Raw genomic sequence first — 22,169 nt, forward strand, 5'->3', positions numbered from 1 at the left:
AAAATTTTGTGTGTGACAGTTCCATAAAAAATTGTGATTTATTCTAAATAGTTACTAAAACCAGTAGTAGTTTACAGACCAAATCCAATATACGCATTAGTTCCTTTCTTATACCCACATTACACTATTGTAAAATTTCTGTAATAATCCTTACGTCCATTTTCTAAAAGATTTATTAAAGTTTGCTATGGCAGAGGCTGTAAATACCCAACCATTTGCTTATAGCAGGGGTGCCCAGACTTCTTAGCGCCCCGATCGGCTTTGGCTTCTCCCCGCATACACAATAAAAGTGCCACACTTCCGCATTTCAAGGCTTAGACGTGGTCCACCAGAAGTCCACAGGGGATCGACTGGCCACCCCTGACTTATAGTCTAGTTTGCACATTTGTTCTATGATTATAGGGTATGGGCACTATCTATCTATTTATCTGTCTATCTATCTATCACTACTACTTTTTTTTAAGGCTAAGTAAAATGCAATCCTTCCTTATATTGATATAAAATGTTCTATGCATTTGAAAGAAAGGGCACGTAATTCATAGACATGTAAAATCAGACAAGTAACCCCATCTACAAACATGCTGGATCTTATTTATCTTGCCTCCAGTTACTTAGTGCAGAAAGGAAAATCCAAAGTAATGTGACAGCTGGGTTTTAATTGGAATTTTGGAAGAGTATTGGCAAAGCTTCACAAGTCTGTATGCAGTCAAACAATCTAAATATGATTAAAGCAACAACATCCATATGTCGAAAAACTGGGATTGCTTGCCAAAAGTGCAACGTGGCAGTTTTAGGCAAAACTGTAGCTCATTTATCATTGAGACAGATTCTGCACTTTAAAGGGGTGGTTCAAAATGGGCAATTCTAAGCAACTTTTCAATTGGTCTTCATTATTTATTTTATAAAGTTGTATTAATGAAATGCCTTTATCTTGTGACTCTTTCCAACTTTCAAATGTTGTGTGAGGCTATAATGTTATTGTTACTTTTTATTACTTCTTTTTTTCTATTCATGTCCTCTCCTATTCATATACCATTCTCTCATTCAAACCACTCCCTTGTTGCTAAGGTAATTTGAACCCTATCAACCAGATAACTGCTGAAATTCCTAACTGCAGAGTTGCTGAACAAAAAGTATAATAATAAAAAAAACCCACAAATAATAAAAAATAAAGACCAACTGCCTTAGAAAAGCGGTTCTCAACCTGTGGGTCGGGACACATTGTGAGACAAATTATAAAAACTTTGAAGTACAACAGCAGAAAATCCCCCAAAAGGCCCATCTTGCACATTTAATTATCTGTGTAAAAATGTGATAAACATGACATTTCTTTTTTAGCAGCTTTTCAGATATTTCAAACAGAACTACAACCACTGCAGTAAGGTCTTAGAGCTCTGTTGCACAGGGAGAATTCCCAATCTTCTGAATCCACCCCATGTGGCAGAACCCTTAGTTGTGGAAGGAAGAATGTATTTTACTATCAGATCAAATGGCATATGAATAATGCATATAGGTTGGGGTGGAACTTTGCAAACTAAATGAACAGATCTGCTGCTCCTTCACTGTGCTTTTTCTGCTTTCTAGGATTTATTGCCAACTTCACGTTTCAGAGAGAATATTTTCCCACTGAAGAAGATGAAACTGGAGCGGCCAGGGCTCTGATGCGCATTCAGGACACATACAAACTTGATCCTGATGTCATAGCTAAAGGAAAATTACCCGGTCAGTACTCTAACGCGGACATATGATGCATATCGTTAACTTTAAAAAAGGTTTAAAAAAGTATATCATTCGGATTAAGAAAATCAGCTGATGTACATCAGCTTGTTGTTTTGGGGGGGGTGGGGGTTTTAAACTCCTTCTAACATATATCGCTAGGATACAATGTTACCTACTTTTTTTACTGGAATCATTCTTGTAAGCAACCAGCAATGGTTATAGACAAGCAACTGAGGAAATTTTGTATGATTAGGCCCTTAGCTGTTACTTGAGAAGTCAAATTATTTTGTGACCTGGGCTGATTTGCATCTTTCTTTAAATAGCAGGTGTCTGGGTTACTTTCTTAGCAATATAGTATTGTATTTTGCCAAATTTACTTTATCTGGTGTGGGGCTCTTCAAGAAGTAGCCTGTGCCATTTTTTATGGAAGCATGTATTGGCCTGAGTCACAGGGTTAGCTATTTAACTCAAATGAGGGTAATTTTTTTGTTAACATGGCCTGTTGATGCTTAGAGATGTAGCGAACTGTTCGCCGGCGAACTAATCCGCGCGAACATCAAATTTGCGGACTTTTGCCGATGTTCGCCACTTTGGGTTCGCCACGTTTTTTTTTGGCGCTGCGTTTTTTCGCCTTGGTTTTTCCGCCGCGTTTTTTCGCTTCGTTTTATCGCCTATGCATATACATAGGAATAGCTTGTGTTTTTTTTTTTTTGGCGTTATTTTTTGGCGTTTTTTTTGGTGTTTTTTTTACAAAGTATTTTTCAGAGAAGTTTTTGCCCTTTATCCCCCTCCTGCATGCTACTGTCCAGGTCGTGGCACCCTTTAAACAACTTTAAAATCAGTTTTCTGGCCAGAAATGGCTTTTCTAGGTTTTAAAGTTCACCTTCCCATTGAAGTCTATGGGGTTCGCAAAGTTCGCGAATATTCGCGAGTTTTGCCGAAAGTCCGCGAACGGGTTCGCGAACATTTTCGGCGATGTTCGCTACATCACTATTGATGCTCCCTACTCATTTGGGTATACCAGACTTTATTATTTTCATGCACAGCTTCACTATGGGTAATATGTCTTAATTCACTGGGGGCTTACCCAACATGTTGCTACTAAATTATTTGTTAGTTTAAAAAGTGAGGTTTTATTTTCTTTTGAAGGAACAAATTATATTTCATCTTTATCTGCGGATGACAGCTTTGGCATGGGGAAGATTGCCTACCATGATGGTGATTATTACCACACAGTACTTTGGATGCAGCAGGCATTGAAGCAGATGGATGAAGGGGAGGATGCTGTAGTTAATAAAGTGGATGTCCTGGATTATCTCAGTTACACTGTCTTTCAGCTTGGTGATGTCCCCAGGGCACTTGAGCTTACTAAAAGGCTCTTGGCTCTAGGTAAGGATGAAATAAAAATCCTTAATGATATATAATATCCCTGAACATTAAAGGTGTAGAAATATATATTTGAAAACACATTTACACATATATTTCAATATATGTTTTTTTAATCTACACTTGCAAAAGTGTGCTTACCTAAAATGGTAAAGGCTATCCAGGTCTTCTTAATAGTTGAACTAAAGTAGCTGATAATTAAACAATCCTACATAGCCTACTAATAAGTCCTCAACTGCCAATCACTTATGTGTAGAGCTTGCTGTTCACTGAAGCAGGCTACCTCACTGCACTAATAGCTGACATCTGCTAAGAATATTACTTGAATAATTAATATTTGATTTGCCCTTTAGTTATACCTTTAATTACTGTGATCTGAGGGTCAAACTTTAATATCCAGCTGTTGGTGGCAGGCTTATCATTTAAGTGACACATTAGCTGCTTTCTCAGCTTCTACAGGTTTTACTGTGAATGTATTACATGCACCTCCATTGTTCCTTTAGTCTAGAAATGCTCTTTTGAATAATATTCAGCTATTTCTAACATGTTGTTTTCTTCTTTCTCCTTGTTGTCAAAAGATCCAAACCATGATCGAGCTGTAAACAATCTGAAGTATTTTGAGAAAATGCAGGAGAAACAGAAAGCAGAACTAAAGCAGAATGAGAGCACTAACACAGAGTCAGCCACAAGGCAACCAGGAGTCTATAGCAGGCCATTGGACTACTTGCCAGAGCGGGATGTCTATGAAGCCTTGTGCCGGGGAGAGGGAGTCAAAATGGTACGTCTCACTGAGCAACAGCAAAATGTAGCTGCACTTCCATCATTTTTCCTTAGTTGTGCCCTTAGATTTGCAAATTTGATTTGCAGGACGGATGCTTTGCAGATTATGCCTTTACTAAACCAAACATCAGCCCTTCAAACATATCTCAGGTTTCAGGTTGCTGTGGCCCATGAAACACATCTCAGGTTATGCTTTTGCTGAACTGTGTAAGGAGAAAAGTGTTGTGACTAGAACTGCATAAAGTCTAATGAAAAATGAGGAATGAATATGTGACACTTTTGGCACCTTGAACCTTTAGGGTCCCACATTCTGTACTGGTACTACTGACTTGGCCACTGGGATTCAGGACTTAGGGGTGTAGTTGAAGTCACCCAGTGACAAACAGTGCGCACCCTGGCTTAAATAGTGTGAGAATGGCAGCATTTTAAATTTAATTCAGTAAAATTCAGTGGATGAAATCTCATTGGCTGTTTCCTATTTTTAAACTGCGGTCCCCCAGTGACCAACTTTGCAAAGTTTGGGGACTCAGGCATACAAATTGTGGGACTGACAGCATTTTACACTTCACCATTGAAAGTAAATAGGTGAAATGTGATTGGCTGTTGGTGGCTCCGTCCATTTTTTTTCTAAATTTGAATGGCAAATACCTAGTGACTAACTTTGGAAAGTTTAACAACCCTGGAATTAATCTAAAATAATGGCATCAGTTTAAATATAAACCAATGAAATTTAATGGGTGGAAATGGATTGGCTGTTGGTGGCTCCGCCCACTTTTTCTAGTTCTGAAATAAATAGCATGAGAAAGGCAGCATTTTAAATTTAAACCAAAAATCCAATAGGTGAAGTCTGATTGGCTGTTAGTGGCTCCACCCACTTTTTAAAACCTAAAAATGCAGTCCCCTAGTAACCCTGGTGTTAATACTGTGAGAATGGCAGCAGGTTGAATTTCCCCAATGAAAATCAATAGTTAAAATCTGATTGGCTGTTGGTGGCTCCACCCACCTTTTCTAACTCTGAACCACAGTTATCTGGTGACTAGCTCTGCAAAGTTTGGGGACCTTAGTATTAATATTTTAAGAATGGCAGCAGTTTAAATGTAAATGTATGAAGTCTATAGTTGAAATCTGATTGGCTGTTGTTGGCCCCTCCCACTTTTCTAAGCTTGGAACGTACTTACCCAGTGACAAACTGTGCAAAGTTTGGGAACCCTGACATTAAACATGTGAGAATGGCAGCAGTTAAAATTTCCCCACTGAAAACAATGAAAGAAATGTGATTGGCTTTTGGTGGCCCCACCCACTTTTTCTAACCTTGAGTTCGTAATCACCCAGTGACTGACTGTGCAAAGCTTGGGAACCCTGCATCAAACCAATAAAATTTAATAGGTGAAATCTGATTGGCTGTTGGTGGCTCCACCCACTTTTTCAAAGCTGCAGTACCCTAGTGACCAACTAGGAAAAGTTTGGGGACCCTGGTGTTAATACTGTGAGAATGGCAGCAGGTTGCATTTCTGCAAAGTCAATAGGTAAAATCTGATTGGCTGTTCACAGCTCCGCCCACTTTAGGGCATCAAACAATCATCATATTTTCATTCAGGCTGACCCCATGACTATGTGATTCATGTTTGGGGAGTGTAGCCTATGTTTGTGCCCTTGGGCTTACTACATGTAATTATAGACCTATATGCAAGCACATATATTACTGGATTGTTTACCTTGTCTGTTTGCTAATTGGTTTATCTTTTATACTGCTTTTACAGAATCCACGAAGGCAAAGGAGACTTTTCTGTAGGTATCATAACGGAAACAGAAGTCCTTACCTTATCTTGAGTCCAGTTAAAGTGGAAGACGAATGGGATAGTCCACGTATTGTCAGATATCTTAATGCCTTATCTGATGAAGAAATTGCGAAAATAAAGGAACTGGCAAAACCAAAGGTAACTCATTTACTATTTGCTATAGAGATTTCCTTGTAGAAATTGTGAATTTTAAATTTGCCGTAGTCTAAGCAAGAAGTAAACTACTTAAGTGCTTTTTCCCAAACTGATCATTGTGCAAAGTGTGGAGCCCTTAACTGAACATTTGGGGTACCAAAATAAAGTCTAATTTTATTGCAGTCTGTCTTTTTTTTAACCAAACTGTCCTGAAAGCCAAAGATCCCCTTAAGGACAAAATGTATCTGCATATACATTTGTTTAATTTTACAGGGCTGTGGAGTCGGTAGATAAATTCTCCGACTCCTCAGTTTCTGATACTTCCGACTCCGACTCCTCTGTTTTTAATATGCTAATGTATTTTATACATTCATACAGTCAATGAAAAGCATGCTTCATGGTCACTCGTGTTCGTTTATGCACTGCGTGCATTGGGCTTTATTCTTATAGCAGAGAAGTAATTAATTATGACTGTTTGTGAATTGGGACATTTAAACTTGCTTTATTTATTTTTTTTTTATTCCCATTTAAACTTAGTAGGAGTCGGAGTCGGTTCATTTTTTGCCGACTCCGACTCCAGGTACCCAAAATTGCCTCCGACTCCTCGACTCCGACTCCACAGCCCTGTAATTTTATTCCGTATAGCCATACCTCCGCAGTGCACTAGTTTGACATAGTTAGGTCAGTATGATTAGTTGATCAGTTTTCTGCCAGTCAAGAATATGCTTTTATTTTAATTGTTCAGATCTATCCATTAGCCACCACATATATGCACCCTGCACACAGTCAAAATTAGGTTTATGCAAAGTTAATTGCAGATCTTCCTGTATATAAACACTAGGTCTATTTTTAGCCTAATTAAAGTGTGTTACATACTTGTTGGCCAGTGCATGGAGCGGTGACAGATGAGGAACTGAAGAGGATCTTATGAACATCCTATTTATTTCTTGCTATTCTGATCAGTCCTGCTCTCTGCACAAATGGTTGGTATAATATTGATAACAATAGAAAATCATCCATACTGTGTGTTGCCACTTATACACACACTGTCTTTTTGGCTGATATTGCTTGTATAACCTTAATTGAAGTCAGGCCTTTGAGTTAATGAGATTGGTGGTTGCACTGCTCTAGAAAAAAAAGGCTTTTTGAGACATGAGACATTCCTATGTCAAAAGTAATATCAGACAATCTTAGACAAAGAATTGTAGAGAGGCGGAAAACTGGAAAATGCTACTAATGCATCTCTAAAGGTCTGGGTCATCAACCCACAGCAGGATAAATTGTCTATAAATAGAGAACATTCAGTACATTTTAAACTCTCCCTAGGAGTCTTATAAAGATCATGGCAAAAGTACAACATGCGATTCTGAAGGAAGTGAAATAGGGCAACAGCAAATAAGCTGCAGAAATCTCTCTATTCTCCTTAAATAAAGTTTGCATTCATGTGTCCACCATAGAAAAACCCTAAACCAAAATATTTTATTGACTTAATGAGAAGAAAACTAAAGCCCTGGAATGGCCATTTACATAACCTAACCCAATTGGGACGCTCTACTATGATTTCAAGAGAGCTATTGATGATGGAATACCAGAAATATTAAAATGCTGAAACAGATTTGTAAAGAGCGGGGGTTCCCAACCTTTTTTATCTGTGAGCCACATTCAAATGTAAAAAGTGTTGTCAAGCATAAAATGTACCTGGGGGTACCAAATAGGGATTTTGATTTAGTTATCTGGTAGCCCCTATGACTGGTAGTCTACAGTAGACTAGACTATGTTAGGCAGTACATCTGTTTTTTATGCAACCAAAACTTGCCTTCAAGCCAGAAATGTAAAATAGGCACCTTTTTTGAGGCCACTGAGCAACATGTCAGCAGCTAGTAAAGGTTATTATACCTAAAGGTAGTTCTTATAGTTAGAACAAGGTACTTATTTAGTTCTGGACTAAAAGCTTTGGTTGTTTGTGTGTTCTAACCTAAAGTGGGAGTGTTTGTCTATGTTGTGACAGACCACAAATCTTTTAGTTATAACTGCAAAAACCAAGTGATCCCTAAGGTTTTAAAACATGTAATAGCAAATATACAGTACATAGGTGACATTACATATATATGGCTGAAGTATTTCAGTTATAAATACTGTTATATAATTCTGTGATGTACTAGTGGATGTCTGTATTTAGTGGGGGTAATGGCATTCCCTGGGATTTAAAATAAACAAAACTAACAGTGCACAGAAACGGATACTTCTAGAACAGTATTTCCCCAGCTGCTGCTGCACTGCTCTTCCAATACATATAAACACAACCAATGTGTTAAAGGCTTGAGATGCTGTCATAGGTCAGCAACAGCTGGTGACATGGCTACTGCAGCAACGTGTGCCTGGAAACACACAACTTTTCTACAAAAGTAAATACCAAGATATTTGATATGGTAGATAGAATTGAAAAGATGATTGTCCCTGTTGCTGCAGAGGACAGTAAGAATGTTTTTCGCCTTAATGACAATCTGCTCCCTGTATACCTGCAGTTACAGACTGAGCTTGTAGAGGGCCTTTGATTGCAGTACGTGTGTTGGTCCTTTAAGATGAAGCCTTTTCTGTATTTTATAGAGAATTGGCAAAACAGAGCTGTTATTTTGCAATCCCAGTGCACCATCAGAAACTAAGCATGGATATGGAAGGAATTATTAAAATGGAGCCAGAGTAACTAAAATGGATTTCATTCTTTTTCTCATCCAAGTTTATATTATGTTTAAACAAAAATGTCAACATTGGCCAAATAACTCGGCATATGTTTATTCACCATAACAACTGGGGAAAATACTAATAAGAAAAGGGCCGAGAACAATATAAAAAATGTTTAGCACAAGAATTTTCACCCCTAAAAAATTAATGACTGTTGACAAATGTCTTAAAGGAGACATATTGGATAAATGGGGAAAACCCTAATTTTGTAGGCAATTATGAATAATATATGGTGCTGGTTTCCCTTTGTGCTAAAAATTAATCCTCTCTGTAACTGAAATGAAGAGTGGGCGTGTCCTAACGGTCCCTGCCAGAAGCACAGTAGGAGGGGGAGAGCCAATCACAGCACTGCACTCACACAAGCAAAGACAGGCTTCAGTTCCCTATCAGATCAGCCTAGCTGCTGATTGGTTCCTATCCTACAGTGCTGTGTAGTGTAGTGTAACAGATAGGCGGGACTAGTGGGGTTTTTGTGGAATTTCTCAATAAATCAGTCAGAAACACAACTTTTTAAGCACAATCCTTCTATATCTAAGGAGTATTATTCACTGGTACATTCTTAATTTTTATAGGATATGTCTCCTTTAAAGGAAAGCTATACCTCCAGAATGAATACTTAACCAACCGATACTTTATAGTATGGTAAGCGACCTTTTAAAGAATCTCGCCAAACTGAAATATATATCCATAAATATTGCCCTTTTACATCCTTTCCCTTGAGCCACCATTTAGTGATGGGCTGGGTGCTTTGTCCCTCTGAGATCACATAAATAATGCAGCTCTAACTGTAACAGGAAGTAGTGTGGAAGCAAAAGGCAGAACTCTGTCCATTAATTGGCTGATGGGGCCCAGCATGTATGTGTGCCTTGGCTTGTGTGTGCACTGTGAATCCTATTATCCCAGGAGGCGGCCCTTAATTCTTAAAATGGCAATTTTCTATTTAGGATTACCCAATAGCACATACATCTCAAAAGTATATTTTCATGAAAATGGTTTATTTAGATGAAGCAGGGTTTTACATTTGAGCTTGTTTATGCAATATATTTTTTCTAGAGACCTACATTGTTTGAGGGTATAGTTTTCCTTTAAAGAATAATGGCTGATTTTTATGATTAAGGGGAAGAATTCAATAGCTGAGAGAGGTGTGGGTTTAATTGCTGGTAATGACTAGTATGTTGCTGCCTTCTGATATTGGTCAAGACTTGAATTTCAGACAGAGAGGTTTTACAATGTAAAATCTGTTGGTGCCATTGTATACCATGTACAGAACTACGTGTGGTTCTATATAGTGATATTGTTATATCATCATCAAAACATATTTAATATACAATTGCAGGTACTTTGACACAAAATATTAACTGAATTTAATTTTGTTTTGTATATGGACAGTTAGCAAGAGCCACAGTGCGGGATCCTAAGACTGGTGTTCTATCAGTGGCCAACTACAGAGTATCTAAAAGGTAGGATTTAAATGATAATACTGTGGCTTAAGTATCTTGCATCTGATATAGTGTAACCATTTCCTCTATGTATAAGAGAATAGCCAAGATAGTATTAAGTCTATTTCTTTCCCTTTTGACTCTACTTTAACATTTTTCACCATACTTATACTTCCTGTCCAAGCCCCTTCGTGATCCAACAACTGCTCAGGCCAATTAACATGTTCATATAAGTTTAAGAAACGTGGCAGTATTTCTAATAATGTAGCTCTGTGTCATTCTATTGTTTAAAAGTTTCCCTAAGCCTCTCCCATACCAGCTACACGTGCCTCCTCCTTACACTCTAACCAGACTAACATTGCCTCAGCACAGAGATCCAGCTGCCATTCATGCTATGCTGGTGGGGGTTCAGTCCTTTCATTGACTGGAGTATTGTTTATATTTGTTGCTGGGGTGTTCATAACTGCAAATTAGCCTTGGTTCTACATCCAAGCTTGTTTGGACAACACCAGCTTTGGACCATACTGTTTGAAGGCCAAGCTTTACACTGGTTCCTGAGTAGTACACACTAGTTAATGTACTAGCACGAGTAGCTTCCGATGTGTGGCCTGTATTTCCAGGCTATGAAATGAGCATGCCCACAAGCCAGAAGTCAAAGCAAATTCCCGAGGGGGGGGGGGGGGGCGAGTGGGTTACAGGATGAGAAGGAAATCTAAGTGATTAAGGAGATGTTACAGCCTTACTATTAACCTCTGAGTGGCAGGTATTGAAAGATTTCAAAGAGGCTGTTCACTGATTGAATTTTTTTGTGTGGGGTTTACATGTCCTTTGAGATTCCTGCCACTGTTAAAATGCTTTACTCTCATTTCCTTTTCCTTCCAACCCAGAATGAAAGGGATAAATACATTTTGGGAGTTTTTGTATGAGTTTTTTACTTGTGCACGTCTGCTCTAATAAATAGAGATGTGCTACACCTGGGCCAGGGATCTCTCTAATTTCTTGATGGCTGTATGCCCAAAAAGGATTTCTTCTGTAAACTTCAAACAAAAATGTGTTCGTACAAATCAAAGCAAATGGTACATTTTTTTGTGCATACACCAAATTTAGCTGGATGCACTGGAGCAAAGATTGAACTTAGGCTGTAGGAAATAAAATGCAAACTCCTGCTGAAAGCTCAGAACATTTATTCATTTACAGCTTTTTCTCTATATGGAAAATAAGTTACATCTGTGTTTCTTCTTTAACTAGTGCATGGCTTGAAGAAAATGATGACCCAGTAATAGCACGTGTGAATCTTCGTATGCAGGCAATAACAGGGCTTACAGTAGACACAGCAGAATTGCTTCAGGTGAGTAAAATATATATTGCTTGAGAAAATCATTACAGGTATTATATAAGCAAAAAAATTCAAAATGATTCCTTTTTCTTTGTAATAATAAAACAGTACCTTGTACTTGATCCAAACTAAGATATAATTAATCCTTATTGAAGGCAAAACCAATCCTATTGGGTTTTATTCATGTTTAGATGATTTTTTTTTTAGCAGACTTAAGGTATGGCGATCCAAATTATGGAAAGACCCCTTATCTGGAAAACCTCAGGTCCCAAGCATCCTGGATAACAGGTCCCATACCTGTATAATGCAGTTTTGCAAGGGGCTGATATACAAACATAAGTGTTAAAATGCAAAAAAAAGTGCATTTGCCAGGCACATCCAATCAATGAATAGCTTCTATGAAAGCAACTATCTTTTTTTTTTACTTAATTTTTAATAAAAGCAAACCCAACAAAAATAAAGGAAAAATATAATCACTAGCAAACACGCATAATATCATATAGCATTGGTATACAATTTATGGGAGCACTCACCGGTTTAGTTCAATAGTAGCAGTGACCTGTGCATACACATCAAAGGAACGCCCCCGATCCTGGCGTGATCAATCGCAAAAAAGTTGTAGATGATAGATGGAGCACGCAGGGCTGCTTATTCATTATTCATTTCTAATGAATAAGCAGCCCTGCGTGCTCCATCTATCGTCTACAACTTTTTTACGCATAATATCATAATTAGCATGGATGCATAGGGAATCTTCATCTGAGGAAGGTAAGTTACTGCAGCAAAGATTTTCAGCAACAATTGAAAGAATGTCACATAGACTCATACCATTATTTTAATAACTTAATAGTGTTGCTCATTTCCCTTCTGGCATATCTTCTAATATGGAATTTTCTATTGTCAGGTTGCCAATTACGGCATGGGAGGGCAATATGAGCCACACTTTGATTTTTCAAGGGTAAGTAATAGCTGTGTTTTAATATCCAATTTGAGACTTAGGGATACATAGGAATGCTTAGTACGCTGACCTATACAAAATTTTGTCCCACTTCAAAACATGTTAAAGGAAAATTAGTACCCCAGAATGCTTACTTAACCAAGGGATGGTTTATATCATATTAGGTGACCTATTAAAGAAGCTTTCCAAACTGGAATATTTATTTATATCACTAATTATTGCCCTTTAACATATTTGCCTTGAACAACACTAACATATTAACCTAAGGCATTGTGTTCCACGTGACAGAAAGGCCCCTTATCTGGAAAACAAATCGTACACTCTGGATAATAAATCGCATGCTTGTACATATATTATCCACAGCATTTATTGTGGGGTTTTTTCACTTTTTTTTTACTACTATAATGTAGCCCCAGTGGTACAGTGTAAGGGGATTCATAGTACAGTTCATAACAAAGCATGAACAATATATGAGTACGTGTTCTCTGCATTTTTTTTTACAAAGAAAATATATGTAAAGAATTTAAGAATGGCAGCCATATTATACTTTTATTTAAAATATATGACACTTGAGCATTTGAAAGTGTATATATTAAACCTGTGATCCCCAACCAGTGGCTCGGGGGCAACATGTTGCTCACCAACCCCTTGGATGTTGCTCTCAGTGCCCCCAAACCAGGTAGTTATTTTTGAATTCCTGACTTGGGGGCAAGTTTTGGTTGAATAAAACCAAGATTTACTACCAAGTAAAGCCCCCTGTAAGCTGATAGTGTGCATAGAGGCTGCCTAATAGCCAATCTTAGCCCTTATTTGGCTCCTCCGTGAACTTTTATGGTGCTAGTGTTGTTCTCCAAGTCTTTTTACATTTAACTGTGGTCAGTGAGCCATGAACACCAATTATAACTGATGATATCACTAAGCTTCATTTATAAGGATATTATTAGAGGATATTCATGGCTCTTGTGTATTATATATATCACCAAAGGGACTCTGTATCAGTATTTTTTTTGTTTGTTTTCTGGCACTAAAATAATTTTTGAGATTACACACTTGATTACACACTTGTTTTGCGCTGCCATTTTACATTTGTTGATTATCATATTTTTGGGAGAATTATTGCTGGATGCATATTTTGTTTAGTTGAAAAGTCTATATAACAGTAATCATTTCCAGTATGGTATAGGTGCATGCTTATGAAAATATATGGTGTATATTAGACACTGACCAATCCAAATACTTCGTTCTCAAGGTGTGCAGCATTAATAGAGTGATACCTGATTGGCGTATTTTATACTGGCTTATTGGTCATCAGTATTGCTTATGTGAATATATAAATAAATCACAGTTTTAAGTAACTTTAGAACAGTTGTTTTAAAAGAAGTACATCTGGCACGGGCTTTCAGTTCCTGTGTCATATTACATAACTTAATTCAAATATGTGAAACTATTTAATCTGTCTTGATTTGGCTTTAACGCAAAATTTAAAGGAACACTGTCATGGGAAAACATGTTTTTTTCCAAAACACAGTTAATAGAGCTTCTCCAGCAGAATCCTGCATTGAAATCCATTTTTCTAAAACGCAAACAGATTTTTTAATATTTAATTTTGAAATTTCACATGGAGCTAGCCATATTCTTCATTTCCTAGAGTGCCACAGCCATGTGACCTGTGCTCTGATAAACTTCAGTCACACTTTACTACTGAGCTGCAAGTTGGAGTGATACCAACCCCCTCCCAGCAGCGATCAGTAGAATAATTGAAAGGGAGCAAGATAGCATCTCCCAGTAGATATCAGAATAGCACTCAATAGTAAGAAATCCAAGTCCGGCTTGGGACTCCTCCAGTTACATGGGAGTAGGAGAAACAATAGGTTACCTGAAAGCAGTTCTAATGTGCAGCGCTGGCTCCTTCTGAAAGCTCAGACTCGGGCACAATGCACTGAGATGGCGCCTACACACAAATATTACAACTAAAAATACATTTGTTGGTTCAAGAATAACATTTTAAATGGAAGAGTGAACTATTTGCTTTGTAAACCGTGTAATTTAGAAATAAAAACTACACCATAAAAATCATGACAGAATCCCTTAAAAGGATTTTGTTTTTGCCGACTGCTTCATAAATTCAAATAATGTTCATTTTGTCCTCTTTCTGCCTCTAATTGTAACAGTCTGGAACATTAAATATTCTGTTATGGGCTATTTAGGAATTGCTTACAGTATACACTAATTAAAGTACACACAAGTAATTCACTGTGTTATGCTATCACAATCCCTTGGTTCATATTTATTTGCAAGCAGTGCAAATTTCTGCTGCATTAACAGAGATGTATGGAAATTGTGCAACAAAACAGAGCGGGATACCAAGCAATAGCAACTTCTTTACTTATTGCAATTGATCCTAAGGATATACCAAATATAAAATGTACTTTTCCTACATCTTGTAAACACAAAGTCGTTACCAAAGCCAACATCCACTTTCTCCTCAAAACCATGCAGACAAACTGTATAACATCTATTACTTACAATGATATGATGTTTATCAATCCCCCATTAAATGAATTATTGCCTGTTGTGGATTTATTTGGTCTCATTTCAAAACAACTGCTTTCCAGCACAAACTGTGTTTGATAAATGTCAACACATTGGAGAAACAGCTGGCCAGGCTGTCATGATATTATACACTGAAGTAAAAATGGCTCATGTTCTATGGAAACACAAATGTGGGATATAGAAATGTCAGTAGCTTCTTAAAGTCAGTATTTTATGATCTATAAACCCACGCTGTTTATGTCCCTGTAAAGTTTAATTTAAGAAACCTATAACAACTGCATTAGCAACAGAACATTTTCTTCTTCAGCTGCTACGGTGCACCACCTGGTTCCTTCTGCATTCAAATGCTTGTACAAATGAAACTTTATTTGTATTTATCTTGACAATAATCTTGTCCCAGGCAGCAGTCCTTGATGCAGTCAGTAGATATCTGGGGCACATTTATCAAAGTTGTTTCTTAAAAAAAAGCCACAGTATTAGGCTTGGCTAGAATTCTGCAATTTGGAGAACACCCTAAAATGTGCTTAGTGAATGAGAACAGCTATTAGACAGAGTAGGCCAGGTACATGTTCACCTGAGAAACAGAACTGACCCTGAAATATGTCAAGATGAGCTTGATCTTACAGGCCAGCAAGGGTTTTATTCTAAGGTAAATGCTTATTTTCTCTCCTTAAAACACAATGACTGCTATGTTATTTTTTTTAAGCCTAGTTATATAAGAGAACCTGACCAAAGTCTAATTATCTCTAGCTATATTAAGTGGTGTAATCTCACAAATTGTATTTATGTTCCCATCACACAATCCGTTGTATTGTAATAAGGAACAAGAATAAATCATGGCTCCTTTTTTTATTTACTTTTGATCAATCTGGGTTAAAGTTATTATCTGTTACAGCGTCCCTTTGACTCCAATCTCAAAACGGATGGAAATAGACTTGCAACATTTCTTAACTATGTAAGTACCTATCTGCATGCCTAGACCCCTTGAGGTCTTCATTCTCACATTTAATTTTATAGAAAGACGAACCTGATGTTTTCAAGCGTTTAGGGACTGGAAATCGTGTGGCCACTTTTTTAAACTATGTAAGTATGTAGTGATCACCACCAGTAAGTTCTGAGTTTAAAAGGAATTGGAACTGGTATGTTGGCAGAGGTCCAGTATTAGGGAGCACACTAAAAAAAACCACGATTAAATGAAAAATTTTCATCCATTTTAAATAGTTGGAATTTAAAATGGATGGAAAACTAATTAATTCAGTTTTCCATCCATAATTCAGTCCATAATTCAGTACTGACAGAAAAATGGAATATAAAGAACACACATTGATTGCAGACTAACAAAACTGTGGGGATCAGAGCTCTGTCCGTTGCCAGTGGGTGGCTTTTGGGCAGCCACTGCAATAAGATCCCCACACACTAAGGATGAGGGCACACGTGGTGTTCCTGCCTACAAGGTGGTGGAAAAAAAGTGGATCACCTGCTATATGCTACTGTGTGTCTCTGCAGTGACAGGCACAGGGTCGAATGCAACTATACAGAGCAGAGATCGGGCCGAAAAACTAGAAGGCAGGAATTTTTGGGCCGATCTCTGCTCCATGTAGCTGCACTCAGGCCAACACTGTGCCTGTCAGTGCAGCTGCAACAGTAGTATATAGGAGCAAACCCACTTCCCTTAAACTGCGTTTTGTAGTAGTTGACCATTCACCCAGTTTGCCCTCACCGTAAAGGTGGCCATTTTAATTGATGAGGTCACCAAACGAGTGGATCTTTTTTCGATATGCTTACCTTGACGGCCAAACAACTGGATCAGATCGACACATCAACACGCAGATCTGGTCCTTAAGCTGATTGGAAAATTAAACCTGTCTATCAACATCTGGCCAGGTATTGGTTGGAAAGGCCGCATATTTGGTTTCTCTGCAGCTTTTATTGGCCCTTGTATGGCTTAAAAAAGTATGAGTGTTTATTGTACATTACACTGTACATAATACTTCATTTTGTACATTTGTTTTCTATCAACATTTTATTAATTGCTCTAATGTGCTAATTATTGTATGAAATGGCAGCAAATAGCATCCTCCTTCTGGGAATGTTTGTCATAGACATGGTTGTGTAAATAAGCCCTGTGACAGAGGTACATGTAAAAGAGACAAGGTTCTGCTGTTTCTCATTAAATCAGATCTAAAGTTTTAAGTAAAATAGATTGTCACAAAACTATCTTGTGTAGGAGTATTGTACCATTTAATTTTGTGCAGATTTGTTATGTGACATGCATAAAACTTTGTGGGGATAATCATTACAGTTAATGGGTTATACAGCATGCAGGTTTATAGAACACTGACCTATTGGCATGTTCATGTGTTAAATTATCCACTTCAGCAGAATTTTTTTGACAAAAAATGCCTTTAAAGGAGAAGCAAAGGTAAAAACTAAGTAAGCTTTATCAGAAATGTCTATGTAAATAGACCTTCACTTAGCACTCACAGAAACGCTGCACTGAGTCCTCTGTCAAAAGAAACACAGGATTTATTTTTTTTTTTTTTTACCTGTGCCAGAGTCTGCAGCTCTCTCCCCTCTCCTGCGCCCCCCTCCCTCAAGAATGCTAAGAACTCCCCCACCCCCTTAGGAATGTGTGATTTGAGCCAATCAGCAGGAAGCTTCCTAATAGTCTTACAAACTGGGCATATACAGGGGTCTTGGTCTTGGTGGAGGAGCATGGCATTTTGGGAATTTTGTTTAAAGACCGCAGCCTTTTTTTTTTCCTATGAGGATTCTGATCATCTGAACAGGTGAAATATAGGGAGACTTAAGGGCACTATTGAGAGAACTGAAAGTATGCCTGCAGCTTGAGATTAACTCCTTATTTGCCTTTCCTTCTTCTTTTAAAATCAACTTTAGCCGCCCCTACTATATTGTATGTTCCTGTTGTGTCATGTTAATTAATGATGCTTCAACTTTTCTTAGATGAGTGACGTCGAGGCTGGAGGAGCGACGGTATTTCCTGACTTTGGAGCAGCAATTTGGCCAAAGAAGGTAAAACATTGCAATTTGCAATCCGGAGACTGACCCACTGAGCTTTGCACTGTCAGTTGTGAAAAGCTGTGGATCAAACTGCCCCATGTGACATAACAATTAGATTTGTCTGTTGTTTGACTGTATTTGGGCTTGCTTCACTCCACCCCTTGTTATCAGTATCACTGTTTTCATCTGTTCTTCCCTTACAATTTACACTGTTTTTGCAGGGTACTGCTGTATTCTGGTATAACCTCTTCAGAAGTGGCGAGGGAGATTACAGAACACGACACGCAGCTTGTCCTGTATTAGTAGGTAGTAAATGGGGTAAGTGGACACATACTCAAGATCATCATTTTGATTCAGTTGTGTAATAAACCTCATGAGGCTCCAAGTGATTGGCAATGTACACATAAAGTTTGGTCCTGGTTTCCCTTTTCAATTTCGCTTGCAGTCTGTTTTGATTCAGGAAATGTTCCTGAATCTTACCATTCGGAACAAATACTGGATCAAACAGACTTGGAACTGCAGAATCCTCTCTGCCAACTGATTTATTGTGCCATCATGCTTAACATAATTCAGTAGCCCCCCTTTGTCAAGTGATTAAATGTGTTGTGCATGATAGCACACTATACACCTTTGCAGAGAAAGTTCTGCAGTTTGTCTGTTTGCTCTAAGCTATATGCAGTGTTATTGGGACACAGCCTGCAATCTTTATACAGTATAAATGCATACATTGGTGCTTTTCCTATTAATATTGATGTACCAGCCTGTAGATTGTATAAAGAGTTCTACAACTTTACCTGAAATCCTGTAATGCTTGTGGAAGTCAATGATAGCCTGAGCCTATTCTGATCCATTGTGTTTCCATTCATATCTGCTTAAATCATAACCATTTCTATGACAAACCATTCCTCATTTCCGATATTAAATACTCATTATGTATATATTTTTTTTGTTTTGTCAGTTTCCAATAAATGGTTCCATGAAAGAGGACAAGAATTCCTGAGACCTTGTGGATTAACAGAAGTCGACTGATGTCCAAATATAAAAAAAAAAAAAATATTCCCTTTTAATTATGCTGGTGCTAGTTGGTTACCCAGGACTTTAACATAAGCTCCACAGATGCAGGATGGGTTGGTACTACTAAGCTACTGTAGCAGAATGAGCCATTGAAGTCATTATAGGACATGCAGCTTTTATTCACAGATAGAATCATGGTAGGGATTGGCAATATGTTCCGATCCTGTTTTTAAACTGTACAACAACAGAGCCCAATAGGGAGACAGTGGGATCTGACTGCCACATTGTGCTTCATCTTTCACTTACTGTATGTTTGCTCCTGCAGCTGTGGAGCTGTTACTCTTTTATCAGTGGCATTCATGGATGGGAATATATCAATGTATGTCATAATCTTGGCTGGAGATTTATTTTTATTTTTTTGGTTGAGGGGAAATAGCAGTTCACTGGGTTAACCTTTCAGGGACTTGGTTTTTTGTATATCACATGGAAGTATAGGTAGAACACTGGCTGCCCATCTAGGGATTTTTTCCAAAGCAAAATTAATTTCAAACATGCATTATTAAGACAGCTTTAGCTTCAGAAAAAAAGACGCTGCCATTTCAGAGGCGCCTAGGGGCCTAGCTCAAAGCTAGTCATTTTGTGTAAGTGCCACTTTCAAATGGCCCTGCCAAGAATCAGATCAACCAAATGCTCCCAGTGGCATTACAACATGCTCTAGCAGGCAGGCCTTGCCTCCAACCCCCATGTATTCTGCTGTGACTTTTTACAATGGAAAGTTTATGGAGAAAAAAACAAGAATTAAGTGAATAATAAAGAGAATAACGACAGAGCCAAGAGCCAAGCAACAGCTGCAAACATTGGAGCAAAACTCTAGTTTTTTATTTATTTCCATCAAATAAAATGGGAAAATGTAATACTTAATAACCCCTGAATCTAGCATTCCACGAAACAGCAAACCGTGATACAATCTCTGGCCAAGATGTGCTGTAAAGAGTGATTTTGACATTTGCCAAGCCTTGGTACCTTGGTACCTATCTAGCACCATTATTCCTTTATTTAGTTTTAATATTCCTGATATACAGACAATTCATATCTTGATAGAAAGAGTTGCAGAGTTCCAAAAAAAAAAAAAAAAAAACTGCCAAAAGCCAGAAATATTTTCCAGTAGAAGCCAAATGGGTATCACCCCTTATTTGAAGGATAACATTATACTTTAAGCAGAGAGGTTTATCTTGCAGTCCCACACATGTTTGCTGGCTAAATAAGATTTTGAGTCCCAGTCACAGCATATGGAAGTCTGACATAAATAAGAGAAAAATGTGCAGAACATAACCACAGCTTTTACCTTTTGTCTTGTTATGTATGCCTGTCAACTTTTATATGGAAGGTAATGTGCTGATAGAGCTAAATGTGCCCATAAATTAGTCTAGTGACAAAGATAAGGGCCCTCGTGGTAGGTTTAATGCTGTGTCTGGTTAAAATCTCTCAGCTAGCATGGACTTTTGTAAACATACAGAACCAATAAAGAAACCATAGAAAGTTTCTCCAGGAAAGAAATTTAATGTATAACTGATAACCGGAAACAGCTATCCTGCTTACTTTGTGAAGCACAAATCTCAGGCTGTCAAAGCGATTGTAGTGGTCTGAGCAGAGTAGATGGGAACCGAGTTTCGGCTGTATAACCAAAGACCATTTTAAAACTGAAGCATTCCCCCAAATCCCAATGAATTTCATACTCGGTGATTGTTACTTGATACTGACCTTGGTGCCCAACTTTCAAAAGGAGCCTGAGAGCGTGGGCAGGTATTGCTGCTAGGGGAAGCTCCTATTCATTGCCATATTTGTCCCCTCCCTCTGCAAAGTGCTGGTGGATTCAGTATCTGACAAATGTCTATTTATTGTTCTACTAAAATTCACTTCCTTTAGTAATAAACAGTCAGGAGAGTGTGTTTAAGATGCCCCCCTTTTTTGTGCAGACAGATTTTTCTATTTTTCTGTGAAATTTATTGTTTTTTTTCAGGAGTTGTTCTTGTTTGAGAAAAATAAACATGTATTTTCACATTTGTTTCCGTTTTTGTGTGCTAAGTGTGAAAAAAATATTCCATAAGCATAGAGTCTTGGGCTGCTATGAGTATAGTGTTGTTACATACAGGGGACACATAGAAAGAATTTAAGTCTCAAGTGATAGCTAATGTTCTGATGAGTCTGGAAGAGGAGCTGGCTTCCATATTCAGGGGAGTATGTGCTCAGTTCAGTCTGGGACTATTGATTCTTAGACCCATACCTTTTATTATATTACCCTATAGTGATTTCCCAATACAATGTACACAGTAGAGAGAGAGGTTAGGTTTGCCCAATAACCAATAAAAAAACTGTATTAATAGAACATGCTTTGTGGGGGGCAGTTATAGGTGTCCTGCAAGGATGACAGCAAGAACCTAGCAAGCAATGCTAAAGTTAAAAAAAAATAAGGACCTGCAGAAATCTTTTAAACCAAAGTATCTGTGAATGTGTCCAAAAACATTTAAGAATGGTGTTAATGTTTGTCATACCAAGAACCACCCAGATAGTTTGCTCTGAGAACATTTATCGGTATAAAGCAGACTTTCTTTTAAGCAAAGTATGGAGGGGCACCCACTGCAGCTTTCCAGACCAGGGTAAACAGAAAGTGGAATTTACTTAAAGGCAAGTGCAACAAGTTTCACCGTACTAACTTAGTCGAATATTCACATCAAATCACCAGTGCTAAACTGGCCAAGAGCACAAGAACAAATTTTCACCAAGAGGAGTTTAACAATGTTCATGTTGACAAACTGCAGTCATTAAAAAGGGAGCAGCCCTTTTTCAATCTCATTTTCTATGTCATAACCTCCTTGTTATTATCCTATTCACGTGCATTCTGTAGCGAATTAACCACAATACAATTGTATAGGGAAAATGCGTTGGTGAATTTTCCAGCAACGTTTTGGCACATGACACTCTTGTGTATTATGCACACATGCATAATATCAATTAAAGTGATTAGAAAACCCAAGGACCCAAATTACTCAGGTCTTGCATTTGTTTATAACATAGTAACATAGTAACATAGTAACATAGTAGGTTGGGTTGAAAAAAGACATACGTCCATCAAGTTCAACCATAATGCCTATACCTAACCTGCCTAACTACAAGTTGATCCAGAGGAAGGCAAAAAACCCCATCTGAAACCTCTCTAATTTGCCTCAGAGGGGAAAAAATTCCTTCCTGACTCCAAGATGGCAATCGGACCAGTCCCTGGATCAACT

At 37.9% G+C, this 22,169-nt stretch overlaps 1 protein-coding gene across 5 annotated transcripts in view; it reads left to right on the plus strand.

Annotated features, from left to right (window-relative positions):
• Positions 1-20,941, plus strand: part of p4ha2 (prolyl 4-hydroxylase, alpha polypeptide 2) — a 37,301-nt gene extending 16,360 nt beyond the window's left edge. For 2 of the 5 annotated variants that reach the window (XM_031897853.1, XM_012958890.3), the window contains 11 exons: positions 1,585-1,722; positions 2,869-3,108; positions 3,684-3,883; positions 5,646-5,822; positions 9,951-10,021; positions 11,249-11,348; positions 12,241-12,294; positions 15,865-15,930; positions 17,812-17,880; positions 18,090-18,186; positions 18,827-20,941. In XM_031897853.1, the coding sequence (XP_031753713.1) occupies positions 1,585-1,722; positions 2,869-3,108; positions 3,684-3,883; positions 5,646-5,822; positions 9,951-10,021; positions 11,249-11,348; positions 12,241-12,294; positions 15,865-15,930; positions 17,812-17,880; positions 18,090-18,186; positions 18,827-18,897 (1,283 nt within the window). In that variant the 3' untranslated portion in view covers positions 18,898-20,941. 5 annotated transcript variants of the gene reach the window in all.
• Positions 20,942-22,169: the final 1,228 nt, after the last annotated feature.

This window comes from Xenopus tropicalis, chromosome 3, assembly GCF_000004195.4.
Source record: "Xenopus tropicalis strain Nigerian chromosome 3, UCB_Xtro_10.0, whole genome shotgun sequence".
NCBI lineage: Eukaryota > Metazoa > Chordata > Amphibia > Anura > Pipidae > Xenopus > Xenopus tropicalis.